This window comes from Myxocyprinus asiaticus, chromosome 17, assembly GCF_019703515.2.
Source record: "Myxocyprinus asiaticus isolate MX2 ecotype Aquarium Trade chromosome 17, UBuf_Myxa_2, whole genome shotgun sequence".
Lineage (NCBI taxonomy): Eukaryota > Metazoa > Chordata > Actinopteri > Cypriniformes > Catostomidae > Myxocyprinus > Myxocyprinus asiaticus.
The window spans coordinates 30,776,239-30,799,328 of NC_059360.1; the positions used below are offsets into that span (position 1 = coordinate 30,776,239).

The 23,090-nt window shown below is 39.9% G+C and overlaps 1 protein-coding gene and 1 pseudogene across 1 annotated transcript; one reads left to right on the plus strand and one right to left on the minus strand.

Annotated features, from left to right (window-relative positions):
* Positions 1 to 1,112: 1,112 nt before the first annotated feature.
* LOC127454961 (tRNA (adenine(58)-N(1))-methyltransferase, mitochondrial-like) lies at positions 1,113 to 3,929 on the plus strand (annotated as a pseudogene).
* Positions 3,930 to 4,622: 693 nt separating this feature from the next.
* On the minus strand, positions 4,623 to 19,627 carry LOC127455056 (speedy protein A-like). Its single transcript, XM_051722616.1, has 10 exons — positions 19,523 to 19,627; positions 19,301 to 19,387; positions 11,908 to 11,952; positions 11,732 to 11,831; positions 7,448 to 7,679; positions 7,203 to 7,261; positions 7,013 to 7,098; positions 6,633 to 6,804; positions 6,080 to 6,380; positions 4,623 to 5,035 (listed from the first exon to the last, which is right to left on the minus strand). Exons 5-10 carry the CDS (start codon positions 7,641 to 7,643, stop codon positions 4,974 to 4,976), a joined length of 876 nt encoding a protein of 291 aa, XP_051578576.1. The 5' UTR covers positions 7,644 to 7,679; positions 11,732 to 11,831; positions 11,908 to 11,952; positions 19,301 to 19,387; positions 19,523 to 19,627; the 3' UTR covers positions 4,623 to 4,973.
* Between the last annotated feature and the right edge of the window lie 3,463 nt (positions 19,628 to 23,090).

Here is a 23,090-nt window from a genome sequence, read left to right on the forward strand (position 1 = left end):
TCTCTATATTGTCAATGTATAGCCTTGATTCACGCAATAAAACTATAAAGTTGTGTTTTTTTACTAGTATATTTGCAATTATGGATATACAATTTGGACAGAATTATAATAAGTTTCATAAGATAAAAATATTTTTAATCTTCTTTTGGATAATCGTTGAAGCCAAAAAGTATGTTTTCCAACAACAGCAAAAAAAGATCTTGAACACAGAATGTCACTGAGTACATTTCTGTACATTACACAACAATTAAACCGAATCAATGCAATGTCAAAATTAATGTAAAGAAGTATCATGGTGGGGTAGATTTATAATATATTTTTCCCCCAGCATATCACTTTTCCATTTAAAAAATAGTTTTTCAATATGACATAAATCCAGAATTCAGTTATTAGGGCTTTATCAAAATATTTATATCGACTGAGATTTATGTGAAACATAATCTTCACATAAATTAAATGAAACACTTTATGCCCTAAATTTATGACCTAATCATAACCAGAAAAGGTCTGTAGCTGTCGTGTTCAGATATAAAGATGAACATGCACGTGCTATGGCATTTATACTTTAAAGATAAACAACTATCACGTTTTATTTATAAGAGAAACTGAAGCAGTTCAGAGAAAGCTATTTGCATCAATATTTGTCAACCGTATAATAATGTAATACTGAATAAGACTGAAGAGCTCCACCTGCCGGTGACTAGGTAGTAAAGCATCTGTCCGTGACGTCAGAAATGTTTTTTTTTTTTTATCAAGCTGTTTTCCAGTGATGGCTTCGCACGTAACGGGCACAATTTAAGCTGCCTTTTACACTCGTATTCTGACACTATTTCGAACCCCTTAGTGTAATTATTTGAGGTCTTTTTTAAATTACCTACTAACTTTGCTTGACTCTGTATTTTACAAAGGTTATTGTGATCTACAGAGGTAAAAGTGATTGCAGTGAATAACATCATGCACAATATGTCTATTCCACACAATTTTAACATTTGATCAGTGTCAAGTAGCTAATGTGTGTGGTGTTTCTCATCACTGAGTGGTGACAGTCTTCATCCTTCAGTCCTACTAAGCTATAAACTATGACAGTTGGACTACTTTTGGGTTTTTCCTTCATGACTCTTAATTTGTCAAGAGTCTGTGTCATCTGTTTGGACAGACACAATGTGGTTCGAGTTAAACCATTTGTCAGTGGTCTAAGGAGCTTTGGGACAGACCCAAATAATTCTGATGATGACAACAGTGGCTCAGATGCACCAAAAGTGACACCTGCCTCCACATTACCACAGTTCTCTCATGGAGCTTCTTTATTTGCGAGACGTCGACCTCTGTCCCCACTGGAGAGGATCATTCAGCTGTTGCCTGAAGACAGTCTGAGCCAGAAAGTTTGGGATCTGTGAGACATTTGAAACACAGAAGTGCAAAATATAGAGAGTAAGACAAGAACTGATGTGGAACAGGACAGTCAAGAGAAGGAGAGAGAGGTAGCTTCTCATGGACAGGTGGCATTAGAACCGCAGGGGTCTTTTTCTGCACTTCATGTATGTGTCCCTGGGGAAAGGCCAATATGTTACAGAGAGATTCTGCTTGCTGAGTGCTGTCGAAAGAGACATTTAGAGTTCCGTAAGATGTTCCAACTCTAGGAGGGGCTGAAGCTCCATAGTAATTGGGGACTAATACCTCATGAGTACATGGAAGGGCATCCTTCTGGAAGTGTTCTGCATTCGTCAACGGAAATCCCAATTCTCATTTGCCGACCTAGCCCGGAGGAGTTCACTCTCTTCATGAAGAGAGGGCCAGCTATTGCATATCCTAAAGAAGAAATCAATGTCACAAAAAAGCAGTCATTTATATATTTGTGAATCTGTAATATCTGCACTTTGTATGCATGCATGATAGCAATACAGACCTTTTTCCCTCTGCATGATGCCAGTGCAATGTTAACCATGATGGATGTCACTGAAGTTGATTGTGTTCTAGAATCAGGCTCTGGATCTGGTACTATGAGCCTCTTTCTGTCCAGGGCAGGTGTGCGATACCAGAGATTATTTAGCAGAGATGGGCCACTTCTATTAAAATGAATGGGAGAAACTGGAATGCTCAACCTAGGAGATATAAGTGCCCAACGGTCAACGGATCTAGAAAGGAAGTCCTGCCTTTAAAAGAGCCAATCACCTTTTAGATACAAACATCACCTGTCAATCAGCTCTAGAATGTGCATGTGCATTAGCTATACAAGCCGGGAAAATTGCATCTTTTAGCGTAATATGAGATAAAGAATCACAATTTATGAATCCAGTATTATCCGATTTTATTGCTGATTTGAAATATGTTCTTTGATCATAATCTTCATTCAAGTTGATAGGAGCTGCACTGGCATGACTGGAAATAGCCTCCCCAGAGGGTTCCAAAGATGGACGACAGTGGACTGACTTGCTAGAAAGACTTTGGTGATACTTACTCTGAAGCTGTTTCTGATGCATATGCATTAGCAGTAGTGTAATGGTGGATAAGGGAGATAAGGGAGGACCATCACAGACATCCTGTATCAAACTACCAGCGCTGGCGCTCCTCATGGAGCCTTTGGCGAAGGGAGGAATGGCCTGATAATGTCAACTTTTACAATGGTGACCTCATATCTGCCGGCCCTCTTCTAGCTGGATGGGGTTTTAACTCGGTAAAGAGCCAATGTCAGAATCATTTGCTGTCTACATAAGACTGATTTTAAAGGAATATTCCGGGTTCAATACAAGTTAAGCTCAATCACAAGCATTGATGGTATAATGTTGATTACCACAAAAAATTATTTTGACTCGTCCCACCTTTTCATTAAAAAAAGCAAAAATCGAGGTTACAGAGAGGCACTTACAATGGAAGCGAATGGGGCCAATTTTTGGAGGGTTTAAAGGCAGAAATGTAAAGCTAATAATTTTCTAAAAGCACTTACATTAATTTATCTTTTAAAATGTGTGTATTATTTGAGCTGTGAAGTTCTTTAAATAGCAATTTTTACAGTCATTTTAGAGTTTAGGGTTTGTTGACATTACATTGTCATGGCAACAAAGTTGTAAAATTGGATTTAACTTTACACAGAAAAGGTTAGTACGCGATTTTAATGCACTAAAATTGTGTTAACATGCATATTGTTTATGTCTTGTGGCTGTACTTTTGAAACAGTATTTTAATGTTTATGGATTGGCCCCATTAACTTCCATTGTAAGTGCCTCACTGTAACCCAGATTTTTGTTTTTTTTTAAAGAAAAGGAGGGGCAAGTCAAAATGTATTTTTGTGGTAATCGATTTTATGCCACAAATACTGTTGATTGAGCTTAACTTGTATTTAACCAGGAATATTCCTTTAAAAGGGTGCTATCATCTTGCTGATCATAGTCAGAGCAGTAAATCGCAGGCAATGAACTGAGGAGTGCACTTACTGCATTTGTCTACTGAAGAGGAACAAGTTTGGTTAAGTTTTTATTTTTATGTGTAAGGTTGCCCTGGACATGGTTAATTCCCATTTGACTTTACCTGCTGTGGTTTCTCACCTCCATCCTGGATCTGTGTGTGCTTTTTATCAAGCAAAGTAATGCAAAACTCAAACATCTCAGTGTCAACCACACAGTTTGCTAATTTGAGGTTGTTTAATGCTTCTTGTTCGAGAAGCTGAATTCATTTGTTTGAAAAGTGAGCACTGATACAATGTAACCGATTACTTCTGTCTTTCAGTATCACACAGGTCATTGATCTGTTGGAGGGTCTGCGATGCTGTAAACTTCCTCTGGTGTGCTAACACATTGTTGAGGTTCAGTACAGGGATTGGCTTGTCGCCCCATCACTTAAAAAAAGATGTCACATTTAACAAACGAAAAGCACCTAGGGAAGATGATGATGAATATAAACCCAGTGAAGACACTGAATGTAAAATTTTGTAACACTATCTTTCCTCATGTTTACACTGCACATGCAGTGAAACAACATTTTAAGAAGCCACATATTCCACATTGCTTGCATTACAGAAAACAGAAATGTGTGTGCATATCACTCCAGGATGGAATCAAACGCATGATAATCATTTATGCTTTGTGTTGAAGGTGGTCTGACATGGCCATTCGGAGATGTTCCATACATTGTACATCCTCACCCCTGAACATACTGGCCACACTGGTGAGTTGCAGCAAAGAGCTTTGCATTGCACTTACAGCAGCATTATTGCATTGATTCATTTGATAATTCAGCTAAACGGATCAACATTGTCCTTCACACGTTGTGTGCAATGTGATTGCTTAGTATGTATGTCTAGAGGACATAGCATGTGATTTTGAGGATCAATGCATTTTTAAACTTCCATTTTAATGTGATGATGTGACACTTTTCCGCCTTCCTTGTCAAATTATGGAAGATCTTGAAATAGCTGTTCCACATATTTAATGTGTATGCAAGAGGACAACAAAGTTCAACACTTCAGCTGTTTTCTCCTAATCAATAAACTAAAATAAAATGTTTGTTTTTTGTTATACATTTTTACTTTTCTGCTTTGAGTATTTCAATCAAAGCATAAAACATATAGTGTCTGTCTAATGATCTGCTTCAGTCATGAAATAGATTTGTTATAGAGATGTGTTTATTTATGTTTCAATCAGATGTTATGCTTGTTTCATTAAGACATTCACTTACTGCAGCAAAGCATTTCAGTGGTCAATAAACCAGTTAACATTTCATTTACACTTTTGTATAAGAGAATCCCCCTGAATACGATAAAGGGCTGATTGAGAGGTCCAGAGATATGAAGTTCTTTGTACAACAATAAGGAATAAATAATGATTTTTTTTTTTTTATGATACATCAAGGAATACAAAGACTTTCTGACATTCCTTAGATCACATATGAATGACATTATTCATTCAAGTGCTGTATAGCATAAGGTCAGTTTAGAGACTAATACTCCTAAAGTGCCTCTGACTTGTCATGCAGCTGAGCTACTCTTCACTGATCCAGTCCATCGAATGATCTCGACACATTTCACTGGTCACATCACCTCCTGTAAACAAGAATAAGAGAAGCCAATGGTGAATATTTTCAAAGAACAACAATTTCAGCTGTGTCCAAGGTAAACGTTCAGGCAGCACAACAGAAAAATGCATGTGAGAAGCATATTGGGATTATTTGGTATCCTGCAATATTTCGATGTTAAAAAAAAATGGGTTCACACCTGGGCTGCTTCCAAAAACGTTGGCAGCTGACTTGCTGCCTTATCAGTTAATAGCTTAGCAGACTGCATTTCTGAATGAATGGAACTCTTAAAGGAATATTCCAGGTTCAATACAAGTTAAACTCAATCGACAGAATTTGTGGCATAATGTTGATTACCACAAAAAAAATTCTGAATCGTCCGTCCTTTTCTTTAAAAGAAAAAATCAAAGTTACACCGAGGCACTTACAACGGAAGTGAATGTGGCCAGTTTTTGAAGGGTTTAAAGGCAGAAATGTGAGGCTTAGAATTTTATGAAAGCACTTACATTAATTCTTCTGTTAAAACTCATGTGTTATTTGAGCTGATTTTTAGTCACTTTAGGGTTTGTTGACATTACATCATCGTGGCAACGAAGTAAAATTGGATATAACTTTACACAGAAAATGCTAGTAAGGGATTTTATCACACACATCAAAATCATGTTAACACGCATATTGTTTATGTCTTGTGTCTATACTTTTGAAATAGTGAGTATTGTAACGTTTACAGATTGGCCTCATTCACCTCCATTGTAATTGCCTCACTGGAACCCAGATTCTTGCTCTTTTTTTTTTTTTTTTTTTTTTTTTTTAAGGAGAGCAAGTGAAAAGTAATTTTTCTGGTAATCAATATTATGCCACAAATGCTGTCGATTGAGCTTAATTTACATTGAACCCGAAATATTCCTTTAAGGAAATTGGTCTCAGAACAATTTGAAAAGCACCTTATTTTCATCCTACCTCGGTATACAGCCTCCGAAGACAGCATTTTCCAGTTTTCGGACACAGCCCTGGTGTTGCCCATAAATTGACAATTTCCATTTTCTACCACTAGAGGGCATTATATACTCACCTGCTCTATTTGTGCAGTTACAGGTGAGCTTAGCCTCTGTCATCTTACTAGGTCTGCGAGAGGTTTGGGACATTTGTGGGGTAGTTTCGAGGGGCACTGCTGAAGAGCGGGCTCCAGCAGAGGATGGACGAGGCCGGGGATGAGCAGAGGTCTTGGCACATAGAGAACAAGGCTCTGGAGAAACAGAGGGTCCACGGGGAATGAGGATCTCCTCCTGGGTTCGGTACAGTCTCTGAGCTCCACTGTGATGTTCTGCACGCTCACGCTGCCAGATGAAGTGAGATGGCACGATAGCCATTACCTGTAAACACACATCAATTCTGAGCATAACACGGCTAAACCACACAAAGTGATAATGATATGAAGCTGATCAGAGATGGTACTGTATGTCACAAGAAAGGCTGAAATACTTGATGAGAGGTATGATGCAATGAGAGACTTTTTTACTTTCCAGATCCATCAGGTTGTGAAAACATGCCCTCTAGTGAAATTTCAGAGTGTTCAGGAAGCACTTATTAAACTGGACATCTATCTGAGATCTAGAGCTGTATACCTCCTCACAGCATCGTCTGCTGACAGCAGCTCGGTACTCTATGCGTGCCCACAGTTGGTCTTTTTGCTTTAGGAATCGAGGGAAATGTTTCCTCCAGCTCTTTCCAAGAGCCCAGGGGAAGATCTCATACTTGGTCTCCTCCTCATCCTCTTCCATTGTGTTCGCCAGATAACTGGAGAATAAAAATTCAGCGCTTGGATTCAAGGCATTAGGGCTGTATTCATAAATATAATGGCATAGTTATTACAGAAATAGATTTGTGTTGATTCCAGTCCAAATAAATTGTCAACTCATAGTCAAGTAAAATGCTTTCAAATTAAAATATTTTAAAGCCCAAGTGCAACCCTACAGAACATCCATACATGCAATGATTAACTCACAGGGCAATGAAGAAATTCATTCTGTTGTGTTCACCAACACTGAAACGAGCCCTCCTGAAGTACACAAACGTCATAGCCAGCAAATACTAAAAATGTATAAACAGATAGGGTTTTAGAAACAGAGACAGTTGTATATATGTATATACACGTTTCTAAATTAAAAACCAATCTAACGGATTGTTTTTGCTACCTTGTCTGTAAGTTTGCAGCAGCAGTCCATCCACAGAAAATCCTGTATCAGATCATCATCTGAGCAGACAGCAAATCACAAAATACTAATATTAGATTTTCTATTCTGTAGGTTGATATCTATACATGAATTAAACGGGTGGCAAAGCTACATTCAGGTGTAATAGTGTGTATGAGATTCAGCACGCTCTCATGTAATGGGACAATAAGTTAAAGTTTTATGAGCAGTTGTTCTGCTGAACCCACCGAACAGTCTGAAGAAGGCGACCATCTCCTGCCTCTGGATCAGCAGAGTCGGGCCCGCCGTCTGCTTGCGCTGCTGCTGACAGGCGTCGGGCTGGTTCCGGCCCGCTTGGTTCGGTTTCGGTCTCCGCGCGCCTCGCCGGATCTGCAGACCGTGAGCCGGGGCGGATTCGGTCCATGCTCGGCCCAGTTTAATCATGTTTCTCACAAATCAGCCGAAATGACAGGACTACCACTGCGTAAATATTAATGATGAAGCGAAATTACTTTAAATAATAATTTTAGTTGGAATGACTTTCCTTTTTGATGTGTTGTTTCAAATCCCAGACTGCTGCTAAATTCAATACAACTGCACCTCTGAACTAGCCAATGTCAGCTAAAGAAAAAATATACATTTGAACAAACACATTCGACTTAAATGAAAGCATAAATACTTGTAAACTAAAATACACCATAGCCACATACATTTTAGTCGAATATGAACGAGTTTTGCGTTTGTTTGTTTTTATCATTTACAACAACTTTACCTCAGTTAAAATCCCGCGACTCAGTGATGACACGCGCATGATGACGCGCTCTCAAACGCAAGATTTGGTGTTAACTGATGTGTCTAAGATTTACGATCATTTTTGTACATGTGAATTAGAATACAATTTACAATTTAAATATCTCAAACTGGAAGTCTCACGCACGTGCACCTACTCCCTATGGCAGCGCGGGAATGTGAACAACAGTCACATGGTCAGATAATTTTCGATTAGACGCGAGAACATTACCGGCTAAATAATTGTTCAGTTAGCAAAATGCTACTTTTTCTGATGATTTAATTCTGTATACAGAATAATCTATTTACAGAATGCATTCTGTATACAGTATTTTTGACTATGTAAGAACAAGAGAAATATCACATAGAGGTTGCTACCCGTCCAGGATTTTCCAGGATCAACCCGGTTTTTGGCCATTTGTCTGGAAAAATGAATTTCCATTCCGGAACGCAAAACGTGATTTCGATATTTTTCCCACGTGTTAACACATGTATGAACCCTTGTTTATATGCACACACTATGCAAGGAGGAGAATCAAACGCATTCATATAGAAATCATTAAAAATTCTGATTCGATTTAAGTGAACTGGTTTATTCGGATTATTGAGACCGAGATTTTTCACTTTTGTGTGAACAATCCTTTAAACTTTACTCTACTTATTATAATGGTTTAATGTTCTGGAAAACATGCCTAAAAAAAGGAAAGTCCTTCCTTTTGCTGTAAGATCTCTTAAATTCATAATGCCCAACACAAAAAAGAAAGGCTATTTTTTAAGATTTACGCATATCAACTTCATTTCAAATTTCCATCAAATGGAATTTTGTGATCTTTAACAAAATGAAAGTAGTTAAAGTGTAAAAAGTTTATTTTATGTTTTTTTTTTTTTTTTTTTATCTTAATTTCAGTAGTTCGCAAGTAAATGTAATCCTGCACTGAGGATAGTGTAAAGGTGTGGCTCACTGTCCTGGGCGAAAGGGGCTCGAGACTTGACCCGAGCTCGATACCATATTATTTATGTACATTTATTTGTTTTTAAATGTACATTTTTTAAACTTTATACATGCATACAGTATTTATACATTTTAAAACATTTTAATGTTCAGTCTGAACCATAAATTCAAGAAAACTACTTAGCGCCAGAATAAGTAAATAATATGTTAACACACACACACACACACACACACACACACACAAACTTGTTTTTATATCATTGTGAGGACTCTCCATAGACTTCCATGCATTTTATGGATTTTATACCGACCTAACGATCATTTCTATCCCCTAACCCTACCCCTAAATCTAACCATCAAAGAAACCTTTTTGCATTTTTACATTTTCAAAAAAACATCATTTAGTATGTTTAATAAGCCATTTCCCTCGTGGGGACCCTTCTTTAAAAATAGGCTAAAATATTTTTTGAATGTATTGATGTTATTGTTTGATTGAATTATTTGCCATTGTTACATTCCGTTATGTATTTGACTTAATATGTACTGTCTCTCGTTCTTACTGCAATTTTGAGAGATGGAAACTTGTTGGTAACGTAAAACGGAAGAACAGAAAAATAAAGCTTTGCATATTGAAAATATTTGCAAGAAAATAATGAGTGAAAGCAGGATTCTGGGTGAGAGTAGAGTGATGCGGGGAGTGATAACAGGTATTCCTGTAAACGAATACTTGGAAAAACTCAAATGGAGTATTTTTGGGGGCGAGGTGAACAGAATAAAGAGGTCGATAAAAACAATTAATGGCAAAAGGGCTGATAGTTTGTCTGTTCTTCTGGAGTTTAAGGAGTCCGTACTCCCAGAAAAAGTTAGAATTGGATGTATGAGCTTCTCAGTTAGGCCCTATATCCCTCCCCTGCTTCGGTGTTACAAATGCCAGAGGTATTGGCATATAGAAGCAGTGTGCAAATGTGTCTCAAATGTGGAGGTGAACATAGAATTGAAGACTGTGGAGGTAACGTGCAGGATAAATGTTGTAACTGTGGTGGGCAACACAGGGTAACATGTGGTTGTGATGTCAGGAAGAGGGGCATGGAAATTGAGCAAGTGAAAGCAGTTAACAACATAAGCTATGCGGAGGCAGTGAAGAGGGTACAAGGACAAAGGAGAAGAGATGAAACAGACAAAGTTACTCACATTTTGAGATCAGAGGTAGGTCAGACAGAGAAAACTAATACAGCACTGACAGTTGATTAGCTGATGTTGTTCATTGCCTACATAATCAATTGCACCGATCAAGTCTAAAAGATCCTGGGAGCATATCAGTAAAAGATTACTAGCAGATGGGAAGCCGGGAGACCCAATTGATAAGACAATCTGAATATTCTACAATGGAATGCAAGAAATTTATTAGCAAATGGCCAAGAGTTTAAAGGAAAGAAACTAGAAACCTGGCTTTAGCCAGCATTAGATTTTAATATTAAAGGCTATGATAGTATCCACAGAGACAGAGGGGAGGGCAGTGGATGAGGGTGTATAATATTTGTAAAGCAAGGAATACAATATAGAGTTCTGGGGAAAGGAACTGAGTTGGAATATATAATAACAGAAGTTTGGACAAAAGGAAATATCAAAATTTTTAACTTTTACAATCCCTGTTAATAAGCTTTCAATAGAACTAGTGGATGAACTCGATGTACATTTAGGAGGGAAAGTGATGTATTGTGGAGATTTTAATGCCCATAGCACGTTATGGGGTAATTGTAATGATGACAATGGAATGGTGATTGAAGAATTAATGGAGATAAAAAACCTAGTATGCCTAAATGACAGAAGTGGTACAAGAATTAATATCAGAACAATTACAGAATTGGCCATTGATCTCACATTAGTATCAGACTCATTGGTGTTTGCTCATGGGAAGTAGTTAGAGGCACAAAAGTAGGAAGTGACCACTCTCTGATAGTGATAGAAGTAGGCCTGAGTTTAGAAGAATATGATACAGGAGGATTACAGAAATGGATTTTCAGTAGGGCTGATTGGGAGAAATGTAGGTATATTAGTGACCAAGAAATGCAAATTGATATTAATGGAAATGTTGATAATTTAAATGACGCTGTTTGTAAAGCTATTCTAGAGGTTGCAAAGCAGTCTATGCAGAAGAAGGGAGGTAAGCACAAAAAGAAGATTGTACCATGGTGGACAAAGAAATGTGATAAAGAAATTAAGTCTCGAAATAAAGGTTTTCAAATGTTGAAAAGGAATCACAGTTTTCAGAATCTTATTGAATATAAAAGGATGCAAGCAAATGGAAGGAGAATCATAATAAATGCAAAGAAGGACTTCTGGAGGAAATTATGTGACTCAGTGGGAAGGGAGACAGGAATTTGTACAATTTGGAGAATGATAAAAAGAATGAATGGGATTAAAGTAGAGTATGGGTACCCAGTCCTAAACAATAGTGAAACAACAGCAGTGAGAGATGAGGAGAAAGCAGAGATGCTGGCAAAATCTTTTGTCAAATTTCACAGTTCAGACAATATTAGAGAAGAGGGGAAAAGAGGAAGGGAAACTACAATAGCGGAGAACGAAGAGCTATTATAGCATGAAGAAAATACCAGTGACTTACTAAACATGCCATTTACAAAGACAGAATTTAACCTCTCTTTCAAGAAAACTAAGATGTCAGCACCAGGCAAGGATCAGATTTGTTACATAATGATAAACCATCTCAGTGAATCATCCAAAAATATTTTACTAGAACTATATAATAAAGTTTGGGAGGAAGGGAAATTACCACAAAGCTGAAAGGAGGCTGTTGTAATTCCAATACACAAACCAGGAAGAGATTGCATAAACCCAGAAAATTACAGACCAATTGCTTTAACATCCAACATCTGCAAAATAATGGAGAAAATGATAAATGAAATGTTAACATGTTATATAGAAAATAAAGGATATATATCCAAATACCAGAGGGCTTTAGGAGAGGAAGAAATACCATGGATCCAGCTTTGTCTAGAAAATGAAATAAGAAAAGCACAAATAAACAGAGAAAGTGTAGTGGCTGTCTTCTTTGATATAGAGAAGGCATACGATATGATGTGGAAAGGATTATTAATCAGACTTTGTAAATTAGGTATCAAAGGTCAGATATATACAATATATACAGCTGAAGTCAGAAGTTTACATACACCTTAGCCAAATACATTTAAACTCAGTTTTTCACAATTCCTGACATTTAATCGTAGAAAAAATGACCTGTCTTAGGTCAGCTAGAATCACTACTTTATTTTAAGAATGTGAAATGTCAGAATAATAGTAGAGAGAATTATTTATTTCAGCTTTTATTTCTTTCATCACATTTCCAGTGGATCAGAAGATTACATACACTTTGTTGGTATTTGCAAAAACATTCGTAGCATTGCCTTTAAATTGTTTAACTTTGGTCAAAACATTTTGGTAGCCTTCCACAAGCTTCTCACATTAAGTTGCTGGAATTTTGGCCCATTCCTCCAGACAGAACTGGTGTAACTGAATCAAGTTTGTAGGCCTCCTTGCTTGCACATGCTTTTTCAGTTCTGCTCACAAATTTTCCATCGGATTGAGGTCAGGGCTTTGTGATGGCCACTCCAATACCTTGACTTTGTTGTCCTTAAGCCATTTTGCCACAACTTTGGAGGTATGCTTGGGGTCATTGTTCATTTGGAAGACCCATTTGTGACTGAGCTTTAACTTCCTGGCTGATGTCTTGAGATGTTGCTTCAATATATCCACATAATTTTCCTTCCTCATGATGCCATCTCTTTTGTGAAGTGCACCAGTCCCTCCTGCAGCAAAGTACCCCCACAACATGATGCTGCCACCCCCATGCTTCATGGTTGGGATGGTGTTCTGCAGCTTGCAAGCTTCACCCTTTTTCCTCCAAACATAACGATGGTCATTATGGCCAAACAGTTAGATTTTTGTTTCATCAGACAAGAGGACATTTCTCCAAAAAGTAAGATCTTTGTCCCTATGTGCACTTGCAAACTGTAGTCTGGCTTTTATATTGCTGAGCAGCCTTTCAGGTTATGTCGATATAGGACTCGTTTTACTGTGGATATAGATACTTGTCTACCCGTTTCCTACAGCATTTTCGCAAGGTCCTTTGCTGTTCTGGGATTGATTTGCACTTTTCGCACCAAACTACGTTCATCTCTAGGAGACAGAATGCGTCTCCTTCCTGAGCGGTATGATGCCTGCGTGGTCCCATGGTGTTTATACTTGCGTACTATTGTTTGTACAGATGAACGTGGTACCTTCAGGCATTTGGAAATTGCTCCCAAGGATGAACCAGACTTGTGGAGGTCCACAATTTTTTTTCTGAGGTCTTGGCTGATTTCTTTTGATTTTCCCACGATGTCAAGCAAAGAGGCACTGAGTTTGAAGGTAGGCCTTAAAATACATCCACAGGTACACCTTCAATTCAGTACACCTCCAATCAGAAGCTAATTGACTAATTGTCTAAAGGCTTGACATCATTTTCTGGAATTTTCCAAGCTGCTTAAAGGCACAGTTAACTATGTGTATGTAAACATCTGACCCACTGGAATTATGATATAGTCAGTTAAAGTGAAACAAACTGTCTGTAAACAGTTGTTGGAAAAATTACTTGTGTCAGGAGAAATTCAAGCCAGAATAGGAAAGAGCTATTCAGGAAAATGTATTGTTGAAAATGGAACACCTCAAGGAAGCATAGTAAGCCCTTTATTATTCTCCATAATGATAAATTATGTATTTATTGAAATAGAGATTGGGATGTGTTTTTTCACTTTTTGCAGATGATGGGGCAATTTGGAAGAGGGGAAGAAATATGGAATTAATTGTAAAGAAACTGCAGGGGGCTATCACGAAAATAGAAGAATGGTCATATAAATGGGGTTTTAAATTTTCAGTTGACAAGACAAAGACAATGTTCTTCACAAGGAAAATAATTGGTAGTGAGGTAAAACTAAAATGATACAATCACAAATTGGAAAGAGTGAAGCACTTTAAGTTTCTAGGGTTATGGTTTGATGAAAGAATTACATGGGTAGGACATATTCAGAAAATATTGGACAAAAGTAAGAGAGTACTAAATGTAATGAGGTGTTTAGTTGGAAGCGAATAGGGGGCAGACAGGACTGCTCTGAAGGCCATATACAGTGGATTAATTAGATCAGTATTAGATTATGGTTGCATGGTGTATGGATCAGCAGCAGACACCTCTCTCAAAAAGTTAGATAATATACAATTTCAGGCTTTGAGATTATGTACAGGTGAATTTATAACAACCCCAACAGCAGCATTACAGGTAGAAATGGGAGAAATGCCACTAGAAATTAGAAGGATACAGCCATCACTGAAGTACTATTTTAATTTACAGGGTTACTGTCAAGACCATCCAACACAAGATATTCAAGATATTTTGATTATTGATGGGGGTAACCCCATCAATAATCAAAACAAGCAAGTACAACCCCCCCGCCCCCCCCATTATTTAAACAGGAGAGAGGAGATATTAATAACAAGACTTAGATTTGGACACACTGGATTAAACAGTACACTTCAAAATAGGTAAACATATTACAGGCAGATGCGACTACTGTGGGCAAGAAGAAACAATAGAGCATGGTATGAAGAAATATAAATATGAAAGAAGGAATCTGATTCAAAACCTTAGAAAGGTAAAAGTACACTTTGATATAATAGATTTTCTACAAAAGAGCTTGGAAAATAAGTATTATCGAATCTTATTTCAATATCTTATAATAAATAATTTGATTAAGAGGATATAATTAAGCAAATTAAAGGAAAAGAAAAGGAGGAAAAGGGAAAGGAGGAAGGAAACTGTTTGTTCACTGATGGTATTTTGGTAAATGTTGCCACTCTATCTGGTTTAACCGTGTGTTGTTCCTGTTTACATGCTGAGAATCATGTTGAAAGAGCATTGGTCACAGGTGATTCTATTGTAAGGAATGTGGAAATAGAGACTCCAGCCACCATCTTTAAATGCATTTCAGGTGCCAGAGCGTCTGACATCAGATAAAATGTACAAGTGCTGGCTAATGCTAAATGTAGATTTTCTAAAATTGTTATTCATGTCGGCACTACCGATGTCCGGCTTTGCCAGTCGGAGATCACTAGAGATAATGTTAAAGAGGTGTGTGAATTTGCAAAAACTATGTTATACACTGTAATATGCTCTGGCCCCCTCCCTGCTCGTCGTGGTGATGAGGTTTATAGTAGATTAGTGTCACTGAATGGCTGGATATCTGAGTGGTGTCCGGAGAATAGCATAGGATTTATTGACAATTGGAAGAGTTTTTGGGGTAGACCTGACCTGCTAAAGAGAGATGGACTCCATCCCTCCAGGGAAGGTGCCGCTCTCCTCTCTAGTAATTTGGCTCATAGACTTAATAGTGATAGTATTTGACTAACTGGGGCCCAGGTCAGGAAGCAGACAAACTAGCTAATCCGAACGTCTGCTAGCTGCCTTGAAACATCACACAGGTCACATAAACTACAACACATGGAGACTGTATCACCTAGATATTATATAGAGACTGTGTCTGTTCCCTGAACTACCAAACACAAACCCCTCACTAAATCATTTAGAATTTTTTTTATTAAGGTCAAACTTGAAAAACAAAACAAAAAAAGATAAACATCATACAAAGATAGGGCTACTAAACATTAGATCTCTTTCAACCAAAGCACTAATTGTAAATTAAGTTATTACAGATGATAGTTTGGATGTGCTCTGTTTGACTGAAACCTAGCTTAAACCGGATGAATATATTCGATTTATATTATGAGCCTCGTCTGAAGGGTCGAGGAGGAGGTGTTGCTACAATTTACTGTGTCATTTTTGATGTTGCTCAGAGGACAGGATATAAGTTTAAGTCTTTTGAACTAATAATGCTTAATGTAACACCGTCATATATAAATAAAAAATCGTCTTTTTCCTTTGCTACAGTATATAGATCACCCGGGCCTTATTCTGATGTCCTTGGTGAATTTGCACATTTTCTGTGGCAGTGGGGGTGTGGTCGAGTGTCCGTTGAGAGAGAGAGAAAGCGGTAAGGGCACTTGCACCTGAGCTAGATTATGTATAACACCTGTCTCTAATTCCAGTGAGCATGGGGAGAGCATGCCACTCTCCCCATAAGCAGCCATGCCACCAGCAGAGAGGGAGAGAGAGTCTGGCACAAGGAAGGCCACGGTGCTCCTGAAGCTGCTATGTTTAATCTGTTATGTTTGTGAAGCTGATGTGTTTAATTTACTAGTGCCTGTGAAGCTAATGAGTTTAAATCTATGTGCCTGTGAAGCTGATGAGTTTGTGAAGTTGTAAAGCATTGAAGTGGCTGATTAAAAGTTCTACCTGAGCCTGGAAAAACCTGCTTCCCTGTGTTCTCCTTCGCTTCTGTTTGTGAGCTGTTACACTGGTGCCGAAACCCGGGATCATGAAGTACGCCCCATGGAGTCCTCCCAGGTGGCAGAGATCCTCAAATCCCTCACTGGCTTACACCAGTCCCACCAACAATCCCTGCCTGAGCTTTGGCAAGATCAAGATCGCCGGTTCTTTGAGATCCTTCAGGCTCAAGCAGAGGACCGGCATGCGATCCGGAGCCTTCTCAGCCAGGAGAGAGCCCTGGCCACCTCCCTGGATAACCACAGCCCCATGCCCCCACCCACACTTCTGAAGATGGGGGCCGAGGACGAACCGGAAGCCTTCCTCGACTTATTTGAGCGGACCGGTGAGATATGGAGCTGGCCGTGTGATCAGTGGGTGGCCAGGCTCCTCCCGTTGCTGTCCGGGGAAGCCCAGCTCACAGCACAACAACTGCCAGCGGTGAACCTCCTGGCTTATGAGGACCTGAAGAAGACCATCCTGCAGCAGGAGCAGCATTTCCAGCTGTTCCGGTCAATGAAGTTGGAGACGACCGGCCACCCGTTTGCCTTCACCCAACGGCTCCGAGACACCTGCCGGAGATGGCTGCTGGCGGGGGATTGCGATGTCGAGGGAATAATCGACCAGGTGGTACTATCGCGAGGTGACAGGGACTGACCGAAGGGGAGGACCTTGTACTGGTGCGCCTGGCCCTCAAAGGCGAACCAAAGAAAGGGCCTGTGCCGAGGAGAAACTGAGACGTTGAAGTACGTGTCCTTCAGGTCTACCGTCGCGAACCATTCCTGATGCCAGATGCTCGCTAAAATGCATTTCCGCGTCAGCATCTTGAATGGGAGTCTGTGCAAGACCCGGTTGAGAACTCGCAGGTCCGGGATTGGCCGCAACCTACCGTCATTCCTTGGTACGATGAAGTAGGGGCTGTAGAACCCCTTCTTCATCTCGGCTGGAGGGACAGGCTCTACCGCGTCCTTCTGCAGGAGGGATGCGATCTCCGCGGGGAGGGCAGTGGTGTTCTCACCTTGCCCTTTAGGTAAAATGGATGCCACTGAACCCAGGCGGGTGCCTGGCGAACTGAATCGCATAGCTGAGTCGGACGGTCCTGGTCAGCCATCGCGACGGGTTGGGGAGCGCAAGCCATGCCCCCAAGCTCCAGGTGAGGGGGACCAAGGAGGCAATCTTGTCGGACATACTGGTGGGTGGGGCCTCGCGGCGGGGTGGAGCCGGAGGCGCACGTTGAGAGGGCTCGGACCACGAACTCGTGGCCGTGCTGAGTCTGGGGACATCGAAGCACTTACCTGGCTCTGTGTACCCACCATAGGACTGGTCAGTGACAGGGGATGAGGGAACCGTCCTCGTAATCCGTCACAACCGCCAGGCGGGTGAGTTGTGCCGCAGCTGGGCACGCAGGGGCGGGGGACCTGCCTCCACTGCGTCGTGCCTGCCATAAATGCGTGGTGTCTGGCGATCACAATAACGATGGCCGTAAACACTGGGTGTGTGACCCAGGATGGGTCGCCCGTCTCAGGGGCAGCTAGAAGCCTTCCTCGGGTTCTTGGCAGCGGGCCGTGAGACGGGGGGGTGTCTGCTTCCTGCGGATGGCTCTACGCCAGAGCCGGGCTGCTAGCAGACGGGGTGCAGGATCTTGATCCATGCCAGGGCAGAATATGCTGAATAGCCTCCGTCTGTTTAACCGCCGAGAACTGCTGGGCAGAGTCCTCGACAGTGTCGCCGAATAGGCTGACCTGGGAGACGGGGTGTCAAGGAACCGTACCTTGTCAGCCTCCCTCATCTCGACCAAGTTGAGCCATAGGTTGTGCTCCTGGACCACCAGGGTAGACATCACCTGCCCGAGAGTCCACGCCGTGACCTTCGTCACCCATTGGGTGAGATCGGTCACTGAGCGCAGCTCCTGCATCAATCCCGGGTCAGAACTACCCTTGTGCAGTTCTTAGCGCCTTGGCTTGGTGCACCTGCAGGAGAGCCATGGCATGCAGGGCAGAGGCGGCCTGTCTAGCGGCACCGTAGTTCTTAGTCACCAGAGATGACGTAAACCTACAGGCATTGGACGGGAGTCTCAGGTGGTTCCGCCAGGTGGCGCCGTTTTGCAGGCACAGGTACACCGCAACCGCCTTATCTACCTGGTGAATCAAGGAGTACCCCCTGGCAGCCCCACCGTCGAGGGTAGTGAGAGCGGAGGAGCTCAGAGACTGGGTCTGGGCAGTGAAAGGTGCCCACCATGACCTCGTGAGCTCCTTATGCACTTCCAGGAAGAAAGGGACCGGGGCGGGGCGTGGCCGTGAGCGGCGCTCCGACCCCAGGATCCAATCGTCAAGCCACGAGGGTTCAGGGGGGAGTGGAGGGTTCCACTCCAGACCAACGCTCGCAGCCGTCCGGGCAAGCATGGCCGCCAGCTTTCGCGTCTGCCTGCGACTGGGCGACTGCACCCGAAGGTGGGATCCCAGTCGAGTCTTCAGCATCAGACTGGACCAGCCCACTCTCCAATGTTGCAATCGAGAGCTCATCCACTTTGTGAGCGCCGAATGAGATTGCGAACTCGCCCAGAGATGAGCCAGCGGTTTCATCCCAGAACTCGACCAGGGCAAAGGAGCATACTGGGGAATGGGAGGTCACCATGTTCATTACAATAGAGCAGTAAAATTCAGTGACACATGCTCCAATGCTGACAAATTTATCTGCTATTACCATGGAACAGCAGGCAAAGTATCAATTTCTTGCACACTGCCTTTATTTCCTTTTGGACAAAACAAACAAACAAACAAAAAAAAACATATTTAATAAAGGGTTCTGCAGGCATTTTCAAGTGAACAAAAAACTGATTTCTGCATGCAAGTTTAACCCAGTGTCTGGTGTATGGAGGCTGTAAACTGTCTACATTTCAAATGAGTTGAAATAGAAGGAGTTTCAGTTTACCTTTTTAATCTCAAGTACAACCATACTCTTGACATGATGAATAGTCTTCTTGCAAGCCCAGCACAAAATTGCTTTCATCTCAGACTTCTGAGGAAAGTAAAAATGTGAAATAATAGACAAAACAGACACTCTGTAGAGTTAACATCACATCAAAAATTGCTTCCTTTTAAAAATTGGTCAATTTATATCTATTATATATCATGGCATTGTCCATCGGTGTACCTCTAGATCTAATTAATGACTCTTATTGACTTCTTCAGGAAAGTTCAGCTCATTTCTTTCCAGCATGCTTTTCCAGTCTGCCTTGTTAGGAATGCTGCTATACCTGACAAGAATTACACCACACAAAAAGAGAACAACTTTTATTTGCTGAATATGAATGATGTATTAGTCAAGTCAAGCCATTTTTATTTGTATAGTGCTTTTCACAACACACATAGTTTCAAAGCAGCTTTACATAAAATCATGCATTAATAGAAAATGAAACTGTAAAATATATAAAGCCATAGAGTCATCATTGTGTAGTTTGATTAAATATGATTGTAAATTGTGTATAAAAATAAATAAATAATTAAATAAAATTTTTATTTAGAACCCAAGTGAGCAAGCTGAAGGCGACTGTGGCAAGGAACACAAAACTCCATAAGATGTCGGTATTACCATTGATTCATAGAATATCATTATTGATTACTGAATAATCCTAAAAAATATATATATATATATATTATTTATTTATAATTTTTTTTTCATCCCCTATTCTCCCCAATTTGGAATGCCCAGTTCCCACTACTTAATAGGTCCTCGTGGTGGCGCGGTTACTCACCTCAATCCGGGTGGCGGAGAACAAGTCTCAATTGCTTCCACTTCTGAGACAGTCAATCAGCACATCTTATCACGTGGCTCGTTGTGCATGACACCACGGAGACTCCCAGCATGTGGAGGCTCATGCTACTCTCCGCGATCCACGCACAACTTACCATGTGCCCCATTGAGAGCGAGAACCACTAATTGCGACCATGAGGAGGTTACCCCATGTGACTCTACCCTCCCTAGCAACCGGGCCAATTTGGTTGCTTAGGAGACCTGGCTGGAGTCACTCAGCACACCCTGGATTTGAACTCGCGACTCCAGGGGTGGTAGTCAGCCTCAATACTCCCTGAGCTATCCAGGCCCCCCCTGAATAATCCTAAATTAAATGTCAGTACTTTTTCATGCAATAAAAGTTAGATCTTTTATAGTCAAATTCATATTTAGATAACTCTTCAGTCTCACCTGAGCATGAGATCAGCAGTCCAAAATGAGCAAAAGGTGACATGATTGAATCTTTTAGTTAGAAAAGAGCTGCTTCGCTGGTGCTTTGCTACAACACGTCTGCTCGCTTTATAAATTACACCCTAAACAGCCTTCTATACAGTAAGTGAAACTTCTCACATTCTTTCGCTAATCTCTCTATCTTTATTGCTGTCTATCCCTCTCATTCTCTTTCTCTCTATCTGTCCATCTTTGTGTATGTATTTCTCATTGTTTGTCTGTGCCACCTCCCTTCTCTTCTCTCAAAGTTAAAAACATTAAGTTTAAAAATGCATGCTCAAGTCTTTAGGAGTGCTGATGTTTAGGGTGGCAAAACCATTGTGGACCAAAGTGTCAAATGTGTTTTCATGAAACTACTGTCAGTGTTTTCTACACTGTTTACTTCCTCTTTGGTTCACATAACCATCAGTAATACTTTCATGGTTTTACCTGAATTCTTGAATAAATAAAGAGTATTTATTTCTGATGTATTGTAACATGCACCAGAGTTGGATGTACAGATGTAAAACCATTAAGTAAGTTGACGCTTTAAGTAAAACATCATCATCATCATAGGCCATCTTAAACTACTACATCTGTGTTTCAGATTTCAGACTTGTTTGCTTCCTATTCCCTTAATTTGGTGGTATTTTAGATGTAATTTAAACCTTAAATGCATGGGAATTTCACCAAACACTCTTACATATTAGGGTCTTTGGAGACCTGGCACTTACAGTATATCTATCACAAATGATCTAAAAAATGCCCAGATAGTCACATTTAAAAAAATATATATTTTCCAGGCAATTAGAAAATAATAAAAGAAAATATATTTTGATATATTTTTATGTATTATTTTATATATCAAAGAGAAAATGAAACAAACAAATCTAGAACAGGATTCATTACTTACACACTGAAATTTCCTGAGATGCCACTGGCTGTCAAAAACATATTGAGCTACACATAACACATAAGCTACACATAAGTATTTTCTCAGGCACTTATTGAGTCTAAATAGAACGTACATAATTTCAGTAGTGCACACAAATGACAATAGTCATATCATATTGTTCATGTGTTGAACTTCTTATAGTTAACTTCCATGTTGTTTCTTCATAAAATAGCAATGCCAAATGTAAATCAAGTCCATCACTGAAACATCAGTGCTACCTCGAGTAAGAAATAACATGCAAAATATGTACAGTATGTGTACACACATAGAATCCTGATAAATCACAATTGTTGTTAATTCATTGTTGCACAGAAAATCAATTATATAGTATTTATTTGTATGAATATAGTACTCATTTCTCTTGTAATAAACAAAGAAATACAGTTGCAATCAAAATTATTCAACCCCCCCGACAAGCAATACATTCTGATGATGTGAATTAAAACACATCAACTAAAACCTCAGTAAACAGTCAAAGTAAGTTTTAATACACATTTGAGTGATTTTGAGAACAAAGAGTTCAGTTTACCCAAATTTTAAAATAAAAAATAACTAATTCTCTCCACAAATGTCATGTCAAAAATATTCAACCCCCAAAGTCAATCATTTGTGGAGCATCCTTTATCCTTAATAACAGCAAATAAATGTTTCAGGTAAGTGTTCTCAGGCTTCGGACACCTCTCTATTATAATTTTTACACATTTCTCATGAGCAAAAGCTTCCAGCTCATTGACATTCTTTGGTTTCTGTGCTCCCACTGCTTCCTTGAAATCCCAACAAAGGTTTGCAATGGGATTTTAATGATGAACTGAAAGGGCCATTTAAGGACATTCCACGACCTATCCCTGAACCAGATTTTGGACAACTTGGATGTATCCTTGGTGTTATTGTCTTGCTGGAAAGTCCAGTGATCACCAAGCTTCAATTTACATACTGAAAACATCAAATTTTTCATGCCAAAATGGCCTGATACCTGAAAGAATCCATGGTGTCAGTCACATAGTCAGGATAGCCGTTTCCTGCAGCCGCAAAACACCCCCATAACAGGACTGATCCACCTCCATGCTTGACTGTGGGGACGGTGTCATTCTTGTCATCAACTTGTCATCTTACTCCAGACGTACTGCTGACCCATGGGTCTAAAACTCATTTTCAGTTTAGTGTCATACATCTATAAAACCTTCTTCCAGGACTCCACAGGTCTTTCCAACTTCTTTCTTGTGGTTGCTGTTGTACCATATTTAAAAAATGTATGAATGGTGCTGCCAACTTTGTCTATTGGAAATTGAAGTGCCTTGGAAATGTACTTTTAGCCATGACCTTTCTTGTGTAATGAAATAATCTCCTCTATCTCCTTCTGAGACAGCTTATTTTTAATTGCATTTTTTGCATAGAAATACATTTTTGCTTACAACGCTAAATTTAAATTTTAAAACTTAAATAAGTGTCATTGCAGATTGATGACTTAATTTTGTTTTAAAACAGTTACTTGTGTAGCCTTACATATTTAAGAAATTAAACTGAATAATTATGACATGGCTGTAT

Bases quoted from the DNA above. Each gene is read 5' to 3' on its own strand.
- LOC127455056 (XM_051722616.1), bottom strand. From the start codon at position 7,643: ATGATTAAACTGGGCCGAGCATGGACCGAATCCGCCCCGGCTCACGGT. The intron at 7,099-7,202 runs GTAGCAAAAACA...ATACATTTTTAG, and splicing joins GCTGCAAACTTACAGACAAG to TATTTGCTGGCTATGACGTT. The intron at 5,036-6,079 runs GTGAGTATATAA...TCTTGTTTACAG, and splicing joins TAACTGCACAAATAGAGCAG to GAGGTGATGTGACCAGTGAA.